A 24,240-nucleotide genomic window follows, 5' to 3' on the forward strand; every position below is an offset into this window, starting at 1 on the left:
TATCTGTTTCGTATTCATCTTGGGGTAATTTCATCTGAAGTCTTCAGTTCTTCTCTTCCCTAAATCCGACATTGAGCTATAACTTGGGACTTTTTTCTTTCACCATAAAGATTTTTTCCATGTCTGTCTCCTACGTTGGATTTCCTGTCTTTCTGCTCCTTTGTCTTTCTCTTGATATTACATCCTTATGTTGGGAGATGACATCCTCCAGGAATTTTCTGAGAAAGGTAAATAATTTAGGACCTCACTTTTATAAAAATGTCTAGATTCTATGCTCAGATTTCATCGGCAATTTTGCTGGGTGTGGATCTTTTGTAGAGTTTTCCCTCAAAACACTGAAGGCATTTTTCCATTGATTTCCAAGCTGTAATGTTGCTGTTAAGAAGTTTCATGCTTCTCCGGTCCTCCTGTCTTCGGTGCTTTTTTCTCCCTCTGGTATTTTTTTAGGTTCCATCTCTTTATCCTGGTGTTTATGATACGCCTTGGTCAGACAAATATCTTTTAAGAGGATTTATATTTGCTTCTAACAAATGCTTCAGGGGTATTACCAGTCTAGGATTAATCGAATTAAGTTCTTGGCTAGAGGTTTATCAGACCATTTAGGTAGTCTGAATTGGGGCCACAGACCTGTGGGAGGGATGACTTGTGGTTGCACATTCTCAGTGGCAATTTCTCTCCACTCTAACCTTGCCAAAATTTGAAATGGTCAGTTTTCCTTGTGGTCCATTAGAAGTAATACAGAGAGATTAATTTCTAATTTACACTCATGGTACAGCCATTTGGTATCCAAGCATTCTGGGAAGAGGAGAATCTGCTAGACTTTCCAATGTAGAATGGCCCTGGGCTTTGTTATCTGACCCCACTTCTCAAAATGCTATGAAAATCAAAGTCTGCACTCAGCTGGTCTGACAAAACTCTCAGGATAACAGCGCACAACTTTCCTTTCTAATTCCTGTGTTTACTCAATGCCGGCTTTGAAATTCCCTTACTTTTTATTCTGATGATTTCAAGATGATCTAAGAAGTTATATTTTGTTATATTGTGATTTTTGGTCTTCTGGGTATATACCTACTAAAGGAATTATAGGATCCAATGGCAAGTCTATTTTTAGGTCTCTAAGTATTCTCCAAACATCCTTCCAGAAGGAACATATTAGTGTGCATTCCCACCAGCAGTGTAGAAGTGTGCCCTTTTCTCCACATCCATGCCAACATCTCTGGTTTTGGGATTTTGTTATGTGGGCTACTCTTACTGGGGTTAGGTGATATCGCAAAGTAGTTTTGATTTGCATTTCTCTGATGATTAAGGATGATGAGCTTTTTTTCATGTGTCTGTAGATCATGCATCTGTCTTCTTTAGAGAAGTTTCTCTTCAAGTCCTTTGCCCACCCTGAGATGGGATCACTTGTCCTTTTCTTGCTAATACGTTTGAGTTCTCTGTGGATTCTGGTTATTAAACCTTTATCGGAGGTATAACCTGCAAATATTTTCTCTCATTCTGAGGGCTGTCTACTTGCTATACTTACTATGTTCTTGGCTGTGCAGAAACTTTTTAGTTTGATCAGGTCCCAGTAGTGTATTTTTGATACTGCTAAAATTGCCTGGGGAGTTTGCAGCTCAATTCATAATTGCTAAGTCATGGAAGAAGCCCAAGTGCCCATTGACCCACGAATGGACTAGCAAACTGTGGTACATGTATACCATGGAATATTATGCAGCCTTAAAGAAAGATGGAGACCTTACTTCTTTCATGTTTACATGAAAGAAGGATGGAGCTGGAACATATTCTTCTTAGCAAAGTATCTCAAGAATGGAAGAAAAAGTATCCAATGTATTCAGCCCTACTATGAAGCTAATTTATAGCTTTCATATGAAGGCTATAACCCAACTATAGCACAAGAATATGGGTAAAAGGCCAAGGGAGTGGGGAGGTTGGGGTGGAGGGAGGGTAATTGGTTGGGCCACACTTACGGTACATCTTAGAATGGGTACAGGCGAAACTTACTAAATGCAGAATACAAATGTCTACATACAGTAACTAAGAAAATGCCATGAAGGTTATGTTGAACAGTTTGATTAGAATATTTCGGATTGTATATGAAACCAGCATATTGTACCCATTGATTGCACTAATGTACACAGCTATGATTTAACAATAATTTGAAAGATAAAAAAGTTATATTTTGTCCAGAAGTTTTAGTTATTTCCAGCAGTCTAAATGCCTATCCCATCATCGTCCTAGATATGGAAGTCTAGGTTATATTTCTAAGTCTCCATTTCCTCAATTGAAAAATGAGACTAATAATAGTATCTGCCTCATAGTATTGTGAAGAATAAGTGAGATTATTAGTGTAATGCTCTTAATTCTGTGTCTTTTAATGATTTTTTTTTGGTTTTTTTTTTTTTGGCCGGGGCTGGGTTTGAACCCGCCACCTCCGGCATATGGGACCGGCGCCCTACTCACTGAGCCACAGGCGCTGCCCAATTCTGTGTCTTTTAAAAGTGGCATTCTCAGAGTCTCAGTTTAAGTTCCTCTCTCTTGCTATATATATATATATTTTGTTTGTTTGTTTGTTTGTTTGTTTTGTTTTATTTTTGAGACAGAGCCTCCAGCTGTCACCCTGGGTAAAGTGCCATGGCATCACAGCTCACAGCAACCTCAAACTCCTGGGCTTAAGCAATTCTCTTGCCTCAGCCTCCCAAGTAGCTGGGACTACAGGCACCTGCCACAATGCCTGGCTATTTTTTGGTTATAGTTGTTGTTTGGCAGGCCCAGGCTGGATTTGAACCCGCCAGCTCTGGTGTATGTGGCTGGTGCCTTAGCTGCTTGAGTTACAGGCGCTGAGCCTCTTGCTATATTTTTATAGGTATAAGGCACACTAATACCAGGGGATGAAGATGGGAATAATCTGAGGTCTTGATAAATTGTGTTTATTATTATTACTATCTTTGAGACAGAGTCTCACTTTGTCGCCCTCGGTAGAATGCTGTGGTGTCACAACCTCACAATCTTGGGCTTAAGTGATTTTCTTGCCTTAGCCTCCCAAGTAGCTGGGACTGCAGGAGCCATCCACAATGCCCAGCTACTTTTTGTTGCAGTTGTCATTGTTGTTTAGCTGGCCCAGGCTGGGTTTGAACCCACTGGCCTCGTTGTATGTGGCTGGTGTGGTAACCACTGTGCTATAGGTACCAAGTTGTATATGTTTAATATGTTAAGAAAAATAGTTGGTTCTTCCCCTTTGAAAAATTTCCATGTCCTATGAGAACCACGTTATTAAACATCATTACTAGCTTAGATGTTAATTGAGAGCATGAGGTTTATTGAAGGGAAATTCTCAATTAATTTTCACATGTGTTAAGACAAAGAAATTTGAAAACATCCCCTCCCTCTGTAATCAAAAAAGACTGTCAAAGGGTATAAAATGAATGATTTCTCTTATAATAAACTAGGCTATGCCCTAATTTTTACCGTTTTCTATTGCCACAAAGTGTAGAATTGCATGAGAGATCTTTTAAAAGTCCATAGACATGTTTGCTCTAAGCTGTTGCCCTTCTCTTTAAAAACAATTTCCACTCAGTACCAAGCAGCTCTTGCTCAGATCAGCTTGCTCTCTCCGGCAGGTGATCTGACCCTTAGGCTCCCTCAGGGACACTTCTTTAGCAGGTGCATCGTGATATTCTTCACAGCCAGCATGGTTTCTGTACAGGTGGGTTTGATGAGCATCTCTGGGAGTAAAAATCCAAAATGCCCAGTGTCACGTAGTTCAAAAGCAAATGCATAGGGTATTCCATTTTTGTAGGCCCAATCCATTGAGCTACCAGAGCTCACATCTATTAAAAAAAAAAAAGATTAGCCTCACTAGAGGGTCTTCATAACAGTTTATTTAATTTATTATTATTATTATTTTTTGAGACATAGTCTCCATCTGTCCTGGGCTAGAGTGCAGTGGTGTCATCATAGCTCGCTGTAGCTTCAAAACTCCTGGGCTTAAATGATCCTCCTGCTTCAGCCTCCCCAGTAGCTTAGACTAAAGGCACATACCATCATGCCTGGCTAATTTTGTTCATTTTTTTTGTAGAGACGGGATCTCTCTCTTGCTTAGGATGGTCTCAAACTCCTAATCTCAAGTAATCCTCCTGCTTTAGCCTCTGAGAGTACTAGAATTACAGGTCTGAGCCACTGCAATTGGCCCTTCATCTCTCTTTCTCTCTCTCTTTTTCTTTTCTTTTCTTTTTTTTTGAGACAGAGTCCCACTTTGTCACCCTTGGTAGAGTGCCGTGGTGTCATATGTAATAGCTCTTAGCAACCTCAAAATCTTGGGCTCAAGTGATTCTCTTGCCTAAGCCTCTCAAGTAGCTGGGACTACAGGCACCCATCACAATGCCCAGCTATTTTTTAGAGACGGGGTCTCGCTCTTGCTCAGGCTGGTCTCAAACCTATGAGCTCAGGCAAACCACCCACCTTGGCCTCCCACAGTGTAGGGATTACAGCGTGAGCCACCATGCCTGGCAGGCCCTTTCCTCTCTTGGTACCGTTGTTTATTGTCTTCTCTGATGGGGAGAGAGACTCTCCTCCAGGACCTTGTTTCATGCGTTAATCTCCTTTCTCTTTCATCTGCATTGGCCAAATCAGGGGTGGGGAAACTTGTGGTCTTAAGACTGAATCAAAATTTTATAGAGCAAATCCTTTTATTTTTACTAAATCATTTTTGTTCTCTTTTATTTTTTTAATGAATGTATTTAAAATAACAAAATAAGTTGTAACAAAATACTCCTGCCAGACTGACTGACACAATTAGAATATTAGTAAATCCAAAGGACTAAATTGACAGCTACTATGCCCATGGTAGTTCTAGCTTCCTCCACCTGACTCCACCACTACTACAGGAGGCTGGTTGGCGAGAGTTTACAGTCTGGTTGGCAAGAGTTTGTGTGGGTTGACTACGCGATTGTTATCAGTTTTTGACAACGCTGCATTGTGTTTCTACTGAAGTGGAATTTGTGAATAGTTTCGTGGTTCAATGGTATCTTTTAATTCTGTCTGCTTAATAGCACATCATGTCAAGGAAGGCCAAAAGAACACTAACGTAAGAAAACAAAAAAATTTTTAAATGAGGATTGAGAATTGCAATATTGTTTCTGCTAAAGATAAAATAATTTGCTTGTATATTAAAGTATATTAAAGTATATTAAAGAAGTATATTAAAGAAGTATATTAAAGTAGTTTAAAGTATAGTATATTAAAGTATATTAAAGAATATATTGTATAGTATATTAAAGAAGTTTAATGCTCATCAGCATTATAGCGCTCATAAGAACCACGAATATTTTGAATTAGAGGGAGAGGCTTGCAGAAATGAAAAGGTAACAAACAAAAGCAAAGACAATTCTTTCAAGTGGCAATAAGGGTTTCAAGTGGCAATAATGTGGCTGAAACAATGTACAAAGCAGTTCATATACTTGGTGAGGAGAGGGAAGGGCATTCAGTGGTATACAAATTGGGAAGGAATGCGTTATTGTTGTTGTTGTTGAAGCTGTAGGATGCTTAGACCCTAATAATGTTTCAAACTACAAACAACTGCCTCTTTTAAGGAGAACCATAGTTGACTGACAGCATGAATTAGCCTTCAACTTAACAGAACAACTTCATGCAATATTTCCAAAGGAACATACATGTTATTCAATCACTTTGGATGAATCGACTGATACTACTGATGTGGGGCAGGTTTTATTTTTCAAGATTGTCTTTGCTATGAAGAATTACTTGCTTTGGGCACTCTTGCAAACAACACAGGGAATAGACATCTTCAATGACTTTCAAGATAAACATTGTGAAGTTGGGCTCAATTTGGTAGATTTAGTGAGTGAATGTACATATGGTGCATCTTCCATGACAGGAAAACATGAAGCATAAACAAAGTATTAACAGATCCAGATGCTCTCACTTCTTTTCATGGTATCTTGCATCAGCAAAATCTCTGTGCTAAAGCTACTATTTTAAGTGACACCTTGCAACAAGTTTTAAGTGTTGGTAACTATATTGGGTGAAAATGCAACATGGCATTGTCAGTGTCATAACATACTGAAGTTGAATGTGAGATATTCAGTGTGGATTTGCCTTATGATTCTAAAGTGCATTGCCTATCATAGGGACAAATGTTAGCCAAAATTTATCTCTGTGAGATAAATGAAATATTATGAAAAACAGAATCAGCAATGTGAATTATTGAAAGAAGATTTGTATAGGGATGCAGCATCAAATCAAAACAATTTCCATATTTCTTTGCAAGGTAAAACTAAATCTGTATGTGATATGTCAAGAATACACATCTGTTATAGACCCATTACTTGGAGAATACAAGGACAGTTTCACTGACTTTGAGAATCATGCCATCACACTCAAATTACCATTTGAGCCTCACCTAGTTGATATCATCAAGGCCCCTAAAGGACTGAAGGTAGAATTGATTGAGATTAGTAGATGACATTTTAAAGTCATTGTTCGATGCTAAGAAAGAGCCAATTGAAATATAGAAAAATATAGTAGAGTACCCACACCTTCAGCAACAGGCCCCCCAAAATGCTTTCTTGGTTTTCAACCACTTATTGCTGCAAATCCACATTTGCCTCCCTAACCTAAATCAGGACTCCCTTAAGGTCAGGAATGACCGATATCCATCTAGTGGATCAACTGAAATGGCAGACCTCCATGCTGCAAACAAATACTCAAATGCTCTCCAAAAAAAAGCAGACACAACAAAGTTATTAAAAGATTAGTTAACTTTAAAATTAACAAATAGTTTTCATTTTTGGAAATAATAAGTACATAGTAGTTTCATTTTTACAAAGTAATGTACAATTTTAAGTATATCTAATTGAAGTGTCTCGAACATGGCCTTTTTTGATTATAGCTAAATTAATGTGGCCTTTTAACAGAAAAGCTACCCTAACCCTGGCTAGGTACTTAAGGACCCCTTTCCTAGAGCAGTTCCTTCTCACGACCCTGCCATCTACTCCTGGTTACAGTCCTTTTCTCTTCTTCCTTTTGCTTTAGAATTCAAAACGGAATCTACAGAGGGTGCCAAAAAGATGTATACACATTTTAAGAAAGGAAAAACTATTGAAATCGGAATAATCTATACTGATAAAAAATAAATACAAGTCACATTGAGAACCTCTTGTAATTGCAGAAGTCAAATGTGTTATTTTAACATAGTTTTTTTTTCCTTTCTTAAAATGGGTATACATATTTTTGACCCCCTCTCTATATATACAAGGTCAGACAATTAAGTTCGTGAACTCATTCTAGAAAAAGTGCTACATACCTCACTGCTGAATATCACTACAGTCACCTTTGAAGTCCTCCCCTTGGCCTACTGGTGACCACAGTGATATTCTGCAAAGAGGTTATGTAGTTAGTACTTTCTCTAGGACAAGTTCACAAACTTAATTGTCTGACCTCATATGTTCCTTCTACATGCTCAACCACTCTTAAATCTGCCTCTTTCCTCTACCTGTCTATTACATTTTGTTCTTGAAGGTCACCAATGACTGCAGGCCCGGTCTCCTTTCTGGTTTTTGTTTTCCCTCAGATCTCACTTTCAACCTCTTCACAGCATTTGACACAGCTGACAGGCCGTTCTGGCCGCTTTCTGCTTTTGGCTCCTGCGACCTCACACTCTCCAGCTTTTCAGCACTGAGTTGTAAGCAGAACACTAGCGGTCAAGTATGGGCATGAGCTGCATCGGATGATCCTGTCACCTTCTGGGTCATTTGTCTGTGTCTCAGTATCCCCTTTTGAAAAAATATAGTACTGCTGCATAAGGTTGTTATGAAAATTAAATGATATCATAAATCACTTGAAAGTGCTCAGGATATATGAGCTGCTGTTATTTTGCTTCCTTACAGCTCCAAGTGCCTAATACGTACTTTTTAGTCTAACGGACTCTTAAAAACCATTTATTAAATGAATAAATGTTTCACAGAAAAATCTTTGTGTGCTTTTTTCCTGAAATTTATACGATCCAGCTTGATATAATCCTATTATTGCTCTTATTAAATTTCCAGGGCATGTTAATTTACTCTAATAATACCACTTTTTATGATGTTTTCCTGAGGACAAGTTAGAGATAGAATCATTATTTGAAAATGACAATTAAATGACTCTGCTTTTTCTCAGATTCCCTTCGTTTCAGTTGAGGACAGAAGATAGGCTCTGTCTTCAGTGTCCCTCTGGTTAGAGGACATTGGGACTACAAATAGTAGTCGCAGTAGCGAAAGCAAGAGACATTGTGTACCAGCAGTTACGTCATGGTGCTGTGACAACCTCGTTTCTACGGTAACAGATTGTTCTTGTGCCTTTTACGAAGCTGGAGAGGTGAAGCGTTAGTAAAATTTTTTAAAGTTAGTGTTTTAAAATTGTTTATGTATCTTATGTTGATAATTAGGAGTGTGATTTTTAAAATACGATTTTTCCCCTTTTAGGGTGACTATTTGAAAAATAGTTCCAAGAAGATCAGCATGAGATGGACGATTGTGGACTTTGAAGAAAAAAAAAACTATTGTTCCTTGTGAAGTTCTTGTTAGGATAAAAATCATTTGACAAGCAGTGCTAGTTGATGAACCACACTTGTTCTGAAGGCTGAAGAAAGTGAATGGTCAGATGTTAGCAATACAGCCGGGCACAGTGGCTCAACCTGTAATCCCAGCACTCTGGGAGGCTGAGGCGTGGGGGGAGGAAGGGGCATTGCCTGAGCTCACAAGTTCAAGACCAGCCTGAGTTAGAGCAACACCCTTCCTCTAAAACTAGCCAGCACCTGTAATCCCGGCTACTTGGGAGGCTGAGGCAAGAGAATTGCTTGAGCCCAAGAGTCTGAGGTTGCTGTAAGCTGTGATGTCACAGCACTCTACCTGGGGACACAAAGTGACTCTGTCTCCAAAAAGAAAAAAAAAAAGACATTATAATATAATGATAGGTAGATTAAAGAAATCAAGAAGAAATCTGGCACTTTCCTGAGCAGCATAATCAGATGTCACTAGCCATACGTACGTATACAACAAGTGTGTGTTTACCTTCATACATTACATAGACTTTCAGAGAGCTACGACTTCTCACTAGACTTTCCAAGTCCCATGAATGGATTTTAGAGTTGAAACCATCAGTAATGATTTATCCAATTATCCATAAATCTCATGGCCAAGATGACACAGCTGGCAGAATTAGCACTAGAATCCACATCTTTTGATTCTTTGCCCAAGTTCTCTTCATATATCCAGTTGCTTCTTTTCTTTATATGCAAGAAAATACTTTAAAATCGCCTTTTTTTTGAGACAGAGCCTCAAGCTATTGCCTTGGGTAGAGTGCTGTGGCATCACAGCTCACAGCAACCTCCAATTCCTGGGCTCAATTCTCCTGCCTCCACCTCCCAAGTAGCTGGGACTACAGGCGCCCACCATGACGCTCACCATAACACCTGGCTATTTTTTGGTTGCAGCCGTCATTGTTGTTTGGCGGGCTGGGCTGGAGGCAAACCCGCCAGCTCAGGTGTATGTGGCTGGTGCCTTGGCCGCTTGAGCCACAGGTGCTGAGCCTAAAATTACCTTTTAAAGAGAAATTCAGCTAACGGTGCTACATAAGAAATAGCATTTTGGGCGGCACCTGTGGCTCAGTGGGTAGGGTGCCAGCCCCATATACCGAGAGTGGCGGGTTCAAACCCGGCCCCCGGCCAAACTGCAACAGAAAAATAGCCGGGCATTGTGGCGGACACCTGTAGTCCCAGCTACTTGGGAGGCTGAGGTAAGAGAATTGCTTAAGCCCAAGAGTTGGAGGTTGCTGTGAGCTGTGACGCTACGGCACTCCACCGAGGGCAATTTAGTGAGACTCTGTCTCTACAAAAAAAGAAAGAAAAGAAATAGCATTTCATAACAAGAATGGTGGAAGAAAGGAGTAAAAGGGAAGCTGCCGTAGGGCTGAAACATTGATTTCATTACCTTCCCAAGACCATTTCCACCCTCACCACAGTTACAATTGCTTAAGAAGCCCATTTTGGAATGCTCTACTGTCGTAACATCTCAGTTCAACTTGCAGTCACTACGGTATGCTTAGCATACTCTGCTTAGAATTTGTTAAATGGGTATTTCTGTCAAGCTGTATAAAAATAATCAGATGTAAACTCCTTCCATCTTCCTTGGCTAATTTGATAGTCACAAATTTCACTCCAGAGAGAACACACTTTCTCCTTTTTCTTAAAAGGAAGTCATGGTCCAGGATATTGGCTCAAGAGAGATGATCCTAACAACATACACAGGGAGCTTACACAATGTTCTGGAGGCAGGTCCATGTCTGTACCGTACCCCGTGTACTGACTGAAGGGCATTCACAGCTTTGTAAGCTGCAGATTCCTGTGAGAGAAAATGGAGAAATTTTATATAATGTTACACTGGTACTTTTAGGAGCACTGACATGTTGTTTGGGGCTTGATGAGGCTCTATCCAACATAGAGGACAATCATGGGCACCTTAATTAACAGCTTGCTAATAATATTATTAGCTAACCGACTGCTACTGGTCAGTGCTGATTCTGATTAGCTAACAGCAAATAATAATATTCTAGTACTCTGATGTCACATGCTATGTTTGTGACATATTTTAGAACACATCATTTCTTTTGGCTGAAAACAGTCCAGTGATCAGTAATATTTCCATTTTGCAGATGAGAAAAGGAAAGCTCAGAGAGATTAAGTGGGTACCCTGGCATTATTCAGCAATGAGTGGTTAAGTACCCATATTTTCTAAGGGTAATTTAGTGCTCTGTTCTCTTCACTTTAGTTCAGGGATACCTATAAGTATAAATTAAACAATGTTTGGCAGGACAGGGACCAGGTCAATCTTACTCATAGCTCATAGCCAGTACTCAGCAATGTGTCTGTATATAAGAGATACTTGACCAATATTTCTTCTATGAATTTTGAATAAGCATAAATCTACAAAAGCATGAAGATAATCCTATTGATTCTTAAGCATATATTTCAGTGGATATGTACAAAGTATTTACAACACATCTTGATCAATTAAAGACTCTAATTCAGTAAGAATGACTTCTGCTATGTGTTTATTCTTATGGGAATGGGAACCCTTCAGAATGCTTCATGATTTCTAAGGTTACATATGCGTCCCACAGAGCTTAGCCACGTATTGCTAACATGCAGGAATTCTAAGGTGGAACTCTTCACAAAGCCAAAAATTATGAAAAATACTCAATACAATCAAAATACGAAAAGGTGGATGGATATTATACTTTGACTCAAATGATACTATCCTATAAACATTTTCAAATAGTATAAAAGCACTAGTTTCAACAAGAATTAGAGAAGTATCATATGACAAGTGAAAGGAAAAGAAGGATGTTGAAACCAGTATACGACTCTCCCATTTCAATTTGCCTATGAATAATTTAATGCTTCAGTAGACTCTGGACAACACTGTGGTGCGTGCTGGGCTGAGCTGCAGGCTGCTGTCTTCACTCAGCTCAGGGATGCACAAGGCAGTATTTGCAGCAAACGCCACCCTTTGTGGCTATTCAGGGACCAGGCTCTGGTATCTGGCAGACTATTTGTTATTGATCTCACTGATGATGACTTTCTTCTTGGAGAAGCCAACAGGAAAGGAATGTATACACCATAATGGGATATCTTTATGGAGAATGTTCTAAGATTTTAACATCTTCTCCAACAGTCTCAGAAACATTCCATGGCAAGGAAAGATATTTCTACACTTAGAAGATTATTGCATTCTTCTGGCGAGGAGACCTTTGTTCCTCATTGTTTCAGATGACTAAATCCAAGGGGGAAACTATCTAAGAAAGAAAAAGACAACAACGTTGCCTTTTACACAAAGTACACACACAGTTTGGACTTTGAGCTCACTGTACTTCTGATATTTGGGTACAGATACATGTTGATAAGGGGTTTGGATAATATCTGTCCACAAGGGCGGTGCCTGTGGCTCAGTCGGTAGGGCGCCGGCCCCATATACCGAGGGTGGTGGGTTCAAACCCAGCCCCGGCCAAACTGCAACCAAAAAATAGCCGGGCGTTGTGGCGGGCGCCTGTGGTCCCAGCTACTCGGGAGGCTGAGGCAAGAGAATCGCTTAAGCCCAGGAGTTGGAGGTTGCTGTGAGCTGTGTGAGGCCACGGCACTCTACCGAGGGCCATAAAGTGAGACTCTGTCTCTACAAAAAAAAAAAAAAAAAAAAAAATCTGTCCACAAAAAGTAAAAACTTTATCATTTCCCCCAAGAATTATTTTCCAGGGTGGCACACTTAGACACCTGTTTGCAAGAGTTTACTTAAGTGATCCCTCCTTTCTCCATTGTTTTTTTTTTTTTTTTTTTCTATATGGAAGGACCTAAGACTCACTAGTCTTCAGCTAAGGAAGGAGTATATTTTTTATTTAAGTATTTCTATATCTAAAGCAACCTAATGAATGACTAAAAAAAACATTAGCAAGAACACAGACATATGTTGATGGAATATTCATATATTTATATTCTTATGTTACATATACTGATGGAATATTTTTGAACAATTTTAATAAAATTTGATGGGCCCTGGTTAACATTCAGAGACTGCCTAGTTTCTGAGAATTGTAATTTTAGTTTTATTGATTTACCTTACACTTAACCCGCTCCAGGCTTTCTCAATAATGGCACTTCTGACATTTTGGGCTGAATAATTCTTTGCTGTGGGGGGCTCTGCTGTGCACTGAAGGATGGTTAGGAACGTCCTTGGCCTCTGCTCACTAGATGCCAATGGCATCCCCTACCCCTCACTGGGACAATCAAAAATATCTCCAAACATTGCCAGATGTCCATTGGGAGGCAAATTCAGCCTTGGTTTTGATCCACTGTTCTATTCTTATGCCACATCCTCCAATGTAAGGCAAAAGGGAAAATAGGTTTAACTCACTGTGAAAAGGTAAATTTAAAATATGAAGAACGTTCTCATGTAATAAATTTTATATATTGCATACTCTACATCATCTGTCGTTAAGAATATAAATAGATGCTATTCCCTCTTAAGAGAGGATTGAACATTCACCTACAGAAATACCGTGATACAAAGTGTTAGGCTGCCAATTTAACAACACAATAGTGGCAGCAGCACCAACAACAAAAACAAAAGGAAAGGCTGTGGGACTCACAGACCAGCTAAAAAATAGCACCACAGAAGATGACTATCCCTTTACAATAATCCTACACAGAGGGAATTTGCTCAGAATTCTTGGAATGCCAAGAACAAAGTTCCCCTTTTGGACAGAATGAAAGCCTTCCCCAGGCTTTCTCCTGGCTTCCTCATGTCCTGGTTCCTCCTAGTTCTTGGATATCTAAAACAGGAATTCCTGAAACCCCAAGCAATTGGTGCAAAATCTGGAGTTCAAGGTACAGGGAGAAAAGGAATGTTTCTGTTTTAGAAAAAGTTTTAATTCAAGTATAACATTGTAACATGATAAAGATAAATAAATATTGGTTCTTTGTCTCTAGTTCCTGGTGCAAGGCTCCTAAAAATCTTGGAATCGCCTGAGAAATAAGGGTATCTTTTTTATGCTAATGATATGACTAGTGGCTGGGGGCCCCTAGATACCTGCTTCAGGATGGAGGAGGGAGGCTAGTGCCAGAAGGACCAACCCATGCAGTTAGGGAGTGTGAGGTTCAGCAGTTAGTCAGACATGAGCAGGGGGAATGGTGGATGCGGTTAGGTTATTTTGGATCGGTTTGGGTCAGGCTGGCCTGCGTTGTTATGGGAACAGTTCTAACTGAGCAACCTCACTGGTGTAAGATGTTGCTGGTGGGGTGTTTTGGGGAGCTAGTTGTCTTGGGGCACTGGTTAATGTCCTGGAGACTTTCTGACATGGACAGACAGATGTGGTCATACTGACGTGGGTTGTTTAGGGAGTAGCCTGATTAGGGTTCTAGGAAAGGGGCTCCCAGGAAAGAACAGATGACATGTCGGGGGGGTCTCCAAGGATGGACCGATCAGAAAGAGGCAGAGAAGCCACAAAGCAGAGATATTGTCAAGGCTTCAATACAAGGTCTTTGTAGCATGTGCATAGTTGAGCTAATGTGTCCCTAAATGAACTACTCTCGTTAACATGGTAAAAATCACATCCACTAGCACCATAATAGTTTCGAATACCATGGCAACTCTTGGAAATTGCCTTACAAGGATAGAAAAGGGGAGGGTTCCCATTTCCAGGAATTCTCTACCCTTTTACAAGAAAAACCATGAATATTCCATGCCTCCCCCCTTTATCATAACATTAGGGAGTCAGCATAAAAGGAGAAATCTTGTGAAACTCAGTGTCCCCTCCACTCCTGGGGGCTGGCCTATTCCTTCTTTGGAATGAGCTAATCTTTACTCTTTAATAAAACTTTGGCACTTTGGGTGTTTATAACTGCTTGCTCTACTTATTTACTCCATCGACTCTGTACCAGTAACCGTTCTTCAGTACTGGGAACCAAGAACCTGGGCACACAGGGACCTGACATCTGGTTCCTCAGCACTTAACGGGAGTTGGAACTTTCAGCCCCATTCCCTACCTCTTCTGAGGAGAAGAGAGGGGCTGGAGAGTAAGTTCAATCACCAGTGTCCAGTGATTTAATCAATTATGCCTGTATAAGGAAATCTCCATTAAAAACCCTAAACAATAGGTTTTGAGAGCTTTTGGGTTGATGAACACATCCAAGTGCCGGGAGGCTGATACCCCTGGAGAGGGCAGGAAGCTGCACTCCCTTCCCCATGGTGTGTCTACGCCTTTCTTTGCCTTGGCTGTTGCTGAATTGTGTGTTTTATAATGAATTGGTAGTAGTAAGTAAAGCCCTTCCCTGAGCTCTGTGAGTCATTCTAGTGAAATAATGAACTTGAAGAAGGGATAATGGGTACCTTAGACTCTGTAGCCAAGTCAGACAGAAATGTGGGGAACCCCTGGGAACTCCCTACTTGCGACTGGTGGCTGAAGTGACAGCAACTCGTCAGACTGAGTCCTTAAACCTGGAGGGTCTGATGCTAACACTGAACTGAATTGTTGCACAAACACTTGGTGTTGAAGAAGTGGTGTTGGAAAGGACACCACATGCTTGGTATTAGGAGGCCAAAAAAAGCTCTCACATAAGTCTACAGCAGAGTACACAAATTTGAATGATCACAAATTGAACACATTCATGTACCACCCTCCAGGTCAAAAGCAAGAACAGCAGCAGCAACCCAGGAGCCCCCTTGGGTCCCCTCCCTTATCCCCAAAGGCAATTTCCATTTGACTTCTAATACTATATATTCCTTTTTCTTAGCTTTGAACTATTGGCCTTTAGATGCTACAGGCTCTGAAATGACTCACTCTATGATACATTGTCCCCTATAGTGAATAGCTTGTTGGTTTTCTGACAGAGGAGAGAAAGGAACTCTGGATTTTCATTTTCTTTTTTTTTTTTTTTTTTGTAGAGACAGAGTCTCACGGTACCGCCCTCGGGTACAGTGCCATGGCGTCACACAGCTCACAGCAACCTCCAACTCTTGGGCTTACGCGATTCTCTTGCCTCAGCCTCCAGAGGAGCTGGGACTACAGGTGCCCGCCACAACACCCGGCTATTTTTCTGTTGCAGTTTGGCCAGGGCTGGGTCCGAACCCGCCACCCTTGGCATATGGGGCCGGCGCCCTACTCACTGAGCCACAGGCGCCGCCCAGGATTTTCATTTTCATAAGCAATCTTATGCCTGAAAGTCTGTTCCTTCTTAGTACTAACTTGTTTAGATACATGCCCAGAGACTTAGTAGCATTAAGCAAATAGTGCTTATAAAAAACTTGCTTTTAATTATTGAGAGTCAGACTATAATTTATGAACAATTATTTACTCAATAAAGTTAATTACAGCCCTGAATATGTGACTGAAGCTATAATACTAATCAAATCCATCTCGACCTTTCCTGTATAACCTGGGGTAAGAAAGTAAATAGGTTTGAAAAGATTGTGTTTGAGAAGTAGCACAATGGTTAAAAGCAAGAATTCTGGAGCTAGACTCGGGATGAATCCCGGCTATGACATTTTGCAGCTGTGTGTCCCTCGTCTAATCACTTCATCTCCTTGGGATTCAGTTTCCTCATCCGTGAAAGGAGGAGAATAAAAGTTACCTCCTCTTGTTATGAAGAATAAATGAGTTCATACATGTAAAATACCTGTTAGAATAAACACTATACTTGTTTGCCATTATCATTAGTACTTGAACCATCTTAGCATCAGAAAGGAAGCCTGGAGCCCTACACGCACACACAGGGCCAAATACTTACCACACAGCTAAAATTGGGGATGGTTGCGTATTTGTAGGAATAGGGATATAGCAACATCTGAGCATATGCGTGAAAGGATAGGTAAGCCCTAATGCTCCTGCTGTGTTTCCGGAGGAACTTAGCTACGGCCTTCACTTCTGGCTCAGATTCTGGGAAAGGGCCACAGTATGTGTCATCACAGGGGTGCATAGAAGCTCCTTCATCTGCAAGTCAGAAAAGATAATGGGGTGAAGGACTAGGAGGGGAAAAAAAACGAGAAACACAAATCGGCATTGTTAAACTGTGATTTTTCCTTTATTTCTGCAAACATATGGTGCTATTAAGCAATTCATCTAACTTCTTATCTATGGGAATCACCACTATAAATTCCAAGGTGGTTCAAGTCCCCAGGCACAACAGGAGGGCCTGAATGGGAAGCAGGTACTGACTGTTTGGCTGAACCTGCAGGACCTGCTCTGAAGGGAAGGCTTTTGTTAGACTCCACTTACATGCTTCCCACACCTGGACTTTCTCTTTATAACATTCAACACACTTGTAATTAGCGTTCAATATTTACTCATTTAGCAATCAACCAATACTTAAACAGTTCTAGGTGCCTGAGATACACTGGAAATAACACAGAAAAAAATCCTACAGACTATAGGCTTTAAAAGGACCTGCATTCAATCTAGATTTGTTCTTAGATGCTAACGCTCTGTGAAGGCTGGGACTGTGTCTCTCGTGCTGGGCACCTCACAGCTAGAACTGAGGACGGCAGACGTTCAACAAATATTGTCAAATAAGTCTATATCAGATTGAAAGAAAAGTCTAGACACCTGTAAAGGTGTCTGATAAGATACAAATGTTGATAGAGCAAAAACACAAAATAATTTCAAAGAACATGCCAAACCAATTTCTATTATATTTTTAGACTGGCAAATTCAGACTAGTTTTTGTGAAACCCAACAGGGTTCTCTAGTTATCTTGGGGGTTGGTTTAAGTTTGGTTAGGAAATCTTCAGCATTTTAATAATTTTTGAATTAAAAAATCATATACAGGGCATATGTAATATATGTGTGTATATATATGTATATATATGTTTTTTAGAGACAGAGTCTCAGTTTGTCGCCCTCGGTAGAGTGCTGTAGTGTCACAGCTCACAGCAACCTCCAGCTCTTAGGCTTAGGCAGTTCTCTTGCCTCAACCTCCTGAGTAGGGGACTACAGGCGCCCGCCACAACACCCGGCTATTTTTTTGGTTGCAGTTCGGCCGGGGCCGGTTTCGAACCCACCACCCTTGGTATATGGGGCCAGCACCCTACTCACTGAGCCACAGGCACCACCCAGGGCATACGTATTAAGAAGTCTGTGGTTGGATGGTGCCTGTGGCTCGAAGAGTAGGGTGCCAGCCCCATATACAGGAGGTAGCAGGTTCAAACACAGCCCCAGCCAAAAGAAAGAAGAAGTCATCTGTGGTTGGGCACCGCAGATGCCCAAACACTTAAGCCCAAGCGTTTGAGGTTGCTGTGAGCTGTGAAGCCACAGCACTCTACCAAGGGTGACAGAGTTTCACTCAAAAAAAAAAAATGAAGCCTGTGGAAGGAAGGAAAATAAGAATCACTGTAGCAGCCACAAAGTATTACAGTTCTAAGAAATTCTCCATAGTGATTTGCCGTTTGGGTCCATTACTGTCTCCTCCACCTCTGGAAAACAATAATTCTCTCATAAACTAATGGACAATGTTTGACATAGTGACATAGTCTAATTCTACTGAACATGAAAAGACAACTAAGTTAAAGGGGGTACATAGTGAGGATGTTAAGTGTAGCTCATGTTATAGGAGCCCAGAGTTCAGATGGAAAACTTTCAGCAACTGCTGTGTCCCTCCTTTAAATCTCATTCTGGAGATGCCTCAGAACCAAATGCCTCTTGGAGGTCCTGAATTAACATAACTGTGAAGGTTTTTGTTCTTTTATGAACACTTTATTGAGATATAAATTAGATACACTAAAATTCAGCCCCTTGAAGTGTGCCATTCAGTGGTTTTTAGTACATTTACAGATCTGTGTAACCATCACTACCGTCTAATTTTAGAACATTCCTATCACTCCAAAAAGAAACCTTATACTTTATCAGCAGTCAATTCACATTTCTCTTTCTCTCAACCATAATGAGTTTTAAGCCATGGTCAGAAGGAATTGTGAGGAAAGCAGGAAAACCACAAGATGCTGGTGTCAAGGGAACCAGGGACTTGATAGTTTTAAGAGAAGAGTGTGGTCTGCATGTACAATGCAGAATGCAAATGTATTTAACTTTGTAGTAACAAAATAACTGGGAACTTCTCCTCTAGACAAATCAGTGGAATGGTAAGGGCAAAGACAAGACATCCCAGATGCGCTGAGAAGAAGGAAGGGGAATAAAGGAATAGGTGACATCTTTGTCTTTCTTAGTAAGTATGGTGCACAAGGGAAGGCAGGTTACAGAATGGTATCTAAAGGAGGAAACTTGGGGGTAAGAGGAAGACTTAAATGTTTTTTAGGGATGTCTGAACAAACAATGAGCAATCAAACACAGAGCAAGAAAAGAGGAGAAAGACTACTTGATCGGAGAAAGTTCTGGGAAGGATGGAATGGGTGGGATCAACAACCAGGGAGAGTTAGGCCTTGCACCATAGAAGCAACTTCAGATTCCTGTTTCCTCCAAACATTTTTGATTGCTCATCCCATCACTAAGAGTATCCTATCTCCCGAGTATCTGGGACTCCAGGTGTACACCACCCACCACCCTGCTAATTCTTCCATTAAGACACTTTATGTGTATTCTTGACATGTACAGTAGAACCTCTGTAAGTTGATCACCCAAGGGACTGTAACAAACTGGTCAGCATACAGAGGTGGCCAAGATAAGGAACTCAGCGTACTCACTGATGCACATGTGGGGTGCATGTCTGGTCTATGAAAATTAGGTCAATGTAAGGAGGTGGTTAATGTAGGGGGGTGATTGACGATGGAGCTCCTGCTATATTTTGAATTTTTAACATGTCTTGTTTGTAAGCCAATATATGAAACATATAAAAATAATATTTAGAAAGAATGGTTTAGAGATGAGTTAAATAGTCATTAAACATTGTTAATTTTTAATAAATTGTGCAGAACGACATTAATTCTCTTAAAATAAAGATGAGAAAAATAGATGAAATCTAAACTGCTGCAGGAGTGTCAAAGTATTATTATTATTTTTTAGAGTCTTGCTCTGTCACCCAGGTTAGAATGCTATGGCCTTAGTCTAGCTCAGAGCAACCTCAAACTCCTGGGCTCACGCAATCCTCTTGCCTCAGCCTCCTGAGTATCTGGGGCTACAGGTGTACACCCCCACACCCTGCTAATTCTTCCACTTTTAGTAGAGATGGGGGTCTAGCTCTTGCTCAGGCTGGTCTCGAACTCCTGAGTTCCAGTGATCCTCCCACCTGGGCCTCCCAGAGTGCTAGAATTACAGGCATGAGCTGCTGCACCCAGCTAAGTATTGTTTTTCCTAAATGAATCTATGATGTAAATGATGACATGAAAGATGTGAATGCAAAAAGTTCTTGGTTGATCTCCTAACAGAAACTTTTGTGTAAAAATATGTGTATGCATGGGCGGCGCCTGTGGCTCAAGGAGTAGGGCGCCGGTCCCATATGCCAGAGGTGGCAGGTTCAAACCTAGCCCTGGCCAAAATCAAAAAAAAAAAAAAAATGTGTATGCAATCTGCAGTTTTTCTGGACTTCATTTTTTTTCCAAAAAGTAATTTATTTCTCTAAAAATAGCCATTAGAGTGAATTCAATAAATACAGGGAAAAATGGTCATAATTAAATATTTAGTGGAAAAAAGAACATGTAATTGTATAAATGAGAAGGTTAAAAATACCCACAGAGAGAAAAAAGGAAATGTACTAAAGAATGGTAGTTTGTTAAGCTGGTAATATGCTAATCATTTTTGCCAATGTTTTATTTCTGTAATACAATGGCAATTGTACAACTAAAAAGAATGTTAAGAAGAAAAAATAGAGATCTGAGAAATAGTTGTTACAAAGAACAATTTTAAGTTCTTAAAAGGGAGATAAGTAAAAACAGAAAAATGGTAGACAAGTATGGTTTTATTCTTTGTTTTGTAGCAACTAGCCTTTGTAGAAATTGACTTGATAGGTGCAGCTGCGTCCTACAGTGAGCAGTATCAGGAGGTCAGAGTTATTGCGACAAGTTTTCATTGGCTATATTTTTATGTTTTGCTTTTCATTTGTCGTTTTCAAATTCCTCATAAATGAACCACATGCCATTAAAAATTGTTGTCTTCTTTAAAAGAAAAGTCTTTTTCTCTGGCACCTCGTACTGTCCACTTGCTCTCAAATAACCCATGTTAACAACTGGGTGTAGGTGTTTATAAAGTTTACAAACACACATGCCCGTAACTGTACTTTACAAACACCTACATCCAATTGTTTTCTGAATTGTTTAATCATGTCCTCGGCTCATTTTATTTATTTATTTTTTTATTTTCCCCTGGTCTGCTTATCTTTTTCCTACTCATATATAAATGTGCTTCTTATAGATTGTTTGCCATCTGCGTGGCATTTTGTCTTTAAATCGATAATGTTCCTATTTAATTGTATATGGCGATTTTTATTATTTTAGACATTTTAAATTTCATATAATTATTACGTCTTTTAGAAAAATGGCTTTTGGGTTTCTTGTCTTGGTTAAGAAATTTTCTTCTATGTTTAAAGATGTTAAGTGCTTTAAGTAGATTTTTCTTCTACAGAACTTAATCATTTCATTTTTTTAATTTTTCTGGATTTATTTTTTGTATATATGTCACATGGTTATATGTTCAGTTTTCTTCTACATGGACCCCGATTCTGTCAACATAATTTATTAAATATCCCATCTATTCCCCACTGAATCAAAATACTACCTTTGTCATATCCAGGGTGGCCATAAAGTTCGCATGCAATTTAAAATAGTGCAATTTATTTTATTTTTATTTATTTATTTTTTTGAGACAGAGTTTCACTTTGTTGCCCTTGGTAGAGTGCCTTGGTGTCACAGCTCACAGCAGCCTCAAACTCTTGGGCTTAAACGATCCTCTTGCCTCAGCCTCCCAAGTAGCTGGGACCATAGGCGGCTGCCAGAATGCCCAGCTATTTTTAGAGACAGGGTCTCACCGTGGCTTAGGCTGGTCTCAGACCTGTGAGCTCAGGCAATCCACCTGCCTTGGCCTCCCAAGTGCTGGGATTACAGGCATGAGCCACCGTACCTGGCAAAATAGTGCAATGTAAATTTGAACTTCATGGCCACTCTGTATTAAAGCATACTGCACATGTGGATGGATTCCTGGATTCTCTGTTCTGTTCTGCTGATGTGTGTCTTTTCCTATATTCCTAGCAATCTGCAGCAGTATTTTTTTAGTATGGTCTGATATAGGCAAAATGAGTTGTCCTCCCTATTCTTCTTTTTCACAGTTTTATTGGCTTTATTTTGTCAATTTATTTTTCCATAGAAACATTTCCATAGAAACATTTTATCCAATTCCTAAAAGCAGAATACAAAAAAGAAAAAATAATAAACTTCATTGAGATCCTAATTGGAATTGCAACCATTGTATACTGATTTGGGGGAATATTTTATTACCTTGAGACACCCAATCCCAAGGACAGGTTACATGCCATTCCATTTGTTCATATTGTCTTTTATGTTCTTCATTTGTAATTTTTCCTTTTTTTATTGTTGCTGTTGTCATTTTTGTGAACAGACAACTTTTGCAGATGGTTGTCTCAGAATGGTGAGGTAGGGGCCACTTTGTGACACCCTCAATGTTCTTTCCACGTTCTCCCTTCTGTCCTCCACCTCTGCCTCCCTCAGAGGTAATCTGGACCATCTCTATAAACTTCATTTTGGAGGCTTATTTGCTATCAAAAGATATGACCTACTGAACAAATTTTTGTATTTAATATACCATATAAATACAGTATTTTGAGAGTTGTAAAATGTCCTGACAACTTTTCTTTAAGGCGATATGCTTATTTCAAATTTGGGATAACAAGTAACAGCTCTATTGATATTTCCTTACAAAAACAGGCTTCTAAACATTCTAAGTTGCTGAAGATAAATTATTTACTTTATTGGTGCCAAAGAAGATGACAATCAAAGAAGCAGTAACCTCATTTTCATCCTCTCTGAAGGCTGTAACCATTTCTAAAGCTCTAATGCAGGCGTCCTCAAACTTTTTAAACAGGGGGCCAATTCACTGTCCCTCAGACCGTTGGAGGGCCGGACTATAGTTTAAAACAAAAAACTATGAACAAATTCCTATGCACACTGCACATATCTTATTTTGAAGTATAAACAAAATGGGAACAAATACAATTCATACCGTTTCATGTGGCCCGCGGGCCGCAGTTTGAAGATGCCTGCTCTAATGAATTTCATACAGGCTAAAAGATTTACCTGTTTTTCAGCTAACAGAAGGTGGGAATTACTGTCTTTCATTCCTTTCTAAGGAAAGAAAAATCAAACATTGATTTTCTCCCTCAGGATCGAGTAGCAAGAAAGATAACTATCTTATATGGAAAAAACAGTGCCATTGTTCCTTTTTGGAATGGAGAATATTCAGAATATAGGTGAAGATGTGCGTGGTGATATATCTTGTCTTGTGTCAATATCTCTTGACCCCAGGCTGCTTGCCTTATACATAGGCTTCTCAGTAGAAGCCAACATCAACCTTCTCCAAGTAGGCTTGGGGTCTTTATAACATCCCGTACTAGACTGGGTGGGTCTGTACAGACCTGAGCAACACGGTGTAGGAAGATTGGCAGAAGACAGCATACAGATTACTTATAAATACAGTTGTGTTTGCCTATAGAAGGCTGTAAATCTGGTGGCACTGATGTTGTACTGTGGTTATTTTTTTTCTGTAGACTATCTTCTCCTTTAGAGAGTGAGCTTCTTGAGTATAGAGGTCATACATTATTATTTCCTAGTACTCAGAAAAACAGACACCCTCATTTTAAATGTTAGTTAAATGAATAAATGGTGCTAACTCTGCTCAGGAAAGGTGCTTGTATCTTGGATTGTTTCATCAACATTTAGGTTATTGATTAAATAACTAAATTCCAGTTCATCTCGATGGAAGACTGAGGCTATATAAGGTTCATCAACACCAACACCACACAAAATGTCATCAGATAAGACTGTTGGTCCATGAGGACATCGTATTACCTAAATATTTTTTGAATAACGTCAAATCAGAAACTGTGAGCTTTCCCTGAGTTCTAAGTACTTTAACAAATGTTACATTTCAGAAAGAAAATGAGGTACTTAATATATATGAGGACTCGTATATATGAGTCCCAAATTATTTATGTAGATGGGTACAAATCTCTGCTTATTCCCAGCAAAATACAGAGGGATAGTTTCATGACTAAGTGTTGTCACAGAGAAAATAAGGCCATTTGAATATCCTCCTAGACTGCATCAAAACTGTAGCTGTGTGCTGGTGAGCTTTCCTCCGAAGAATGAATGGAGAGACATATGTGTAACTGGAGAGGGTCATTCACAACAGGAAGGCTTTATGGAACATGCAGAGAGGGCAGAATTATGAGGGGGAGGGGTTGGGCCACAAAAGGGATAGGATCGGATGAGGAGCAGCAAATTGAGGCTGTGGCTGCAGGATGTCCAAAGGGCGTCTCTTACCTTTGGCCATCCTGCAGGGGACTTGACCTCCTGCTTGAAATATTGTCCTCCCTTGGCCCTGGACACACTGTTCCCTTATACTTCTCTTCCAACCTCAGGTCTTTCCTTTTCAGTCCCCTTGATAGGGGCTATTAGTCCTTTGTTGGTCTCTTAAATGAAGGGGTGCCCAGCTGCTCTGACATTAGCCATGTTCTTTGGTGAT

The 24,240-nt window shown here is 39.9% G+C and overlaps 1 protein-coding gene across 1 annotated transcript in view; it reads right to left on the minus strand.

Moving 5' to 3' along the window:
* Window positions 1-3,198: 3,198 nt before the first annotated feature.
* The window catches only part of CPA6 (carboxypeptidase A6), a 274,666-nt gene continuing 253,624 nt past the window's right edge, over window positions 3,199-24,240 (minus strand). The window contains exons 9-11 of the mRNA XM_053559427.1: window positions 16,334-16,536; window positions 10,316-10,400; window positions 3,199-3,830 (exon numbers count right to left, since the gene is read on the minus strand). Of these exons, the coding sequence (XP_053415402.1) occupies window positions 3,643-3,830; window positions 10,316-10,400; window positions 16,334-16,536 (476 nt within the window). The 3' untranslated portion in view covers window positions 3,199-3,642. The remainder of the gene's footprint in view (window positions 3,831-10,315; window positions 10,401-16,333; window positions 16,537-24,240) is intronic.

Source organism: Nycticebus coucang, chromosome 13 (assembly GCF_027406575.1).
Source record: "Nycticebus coucang isolate mNycCou1 chromosome 13, mNycCou1.pri, whole genome shotgun sequence".
NCBI classification, from domain to species: domain Eukaryota; kingdom Metazoa; phylum Chordata; class Mammalia; order Primates; family Lorisidae; genus Nycticebus; species Nycticebus coucang.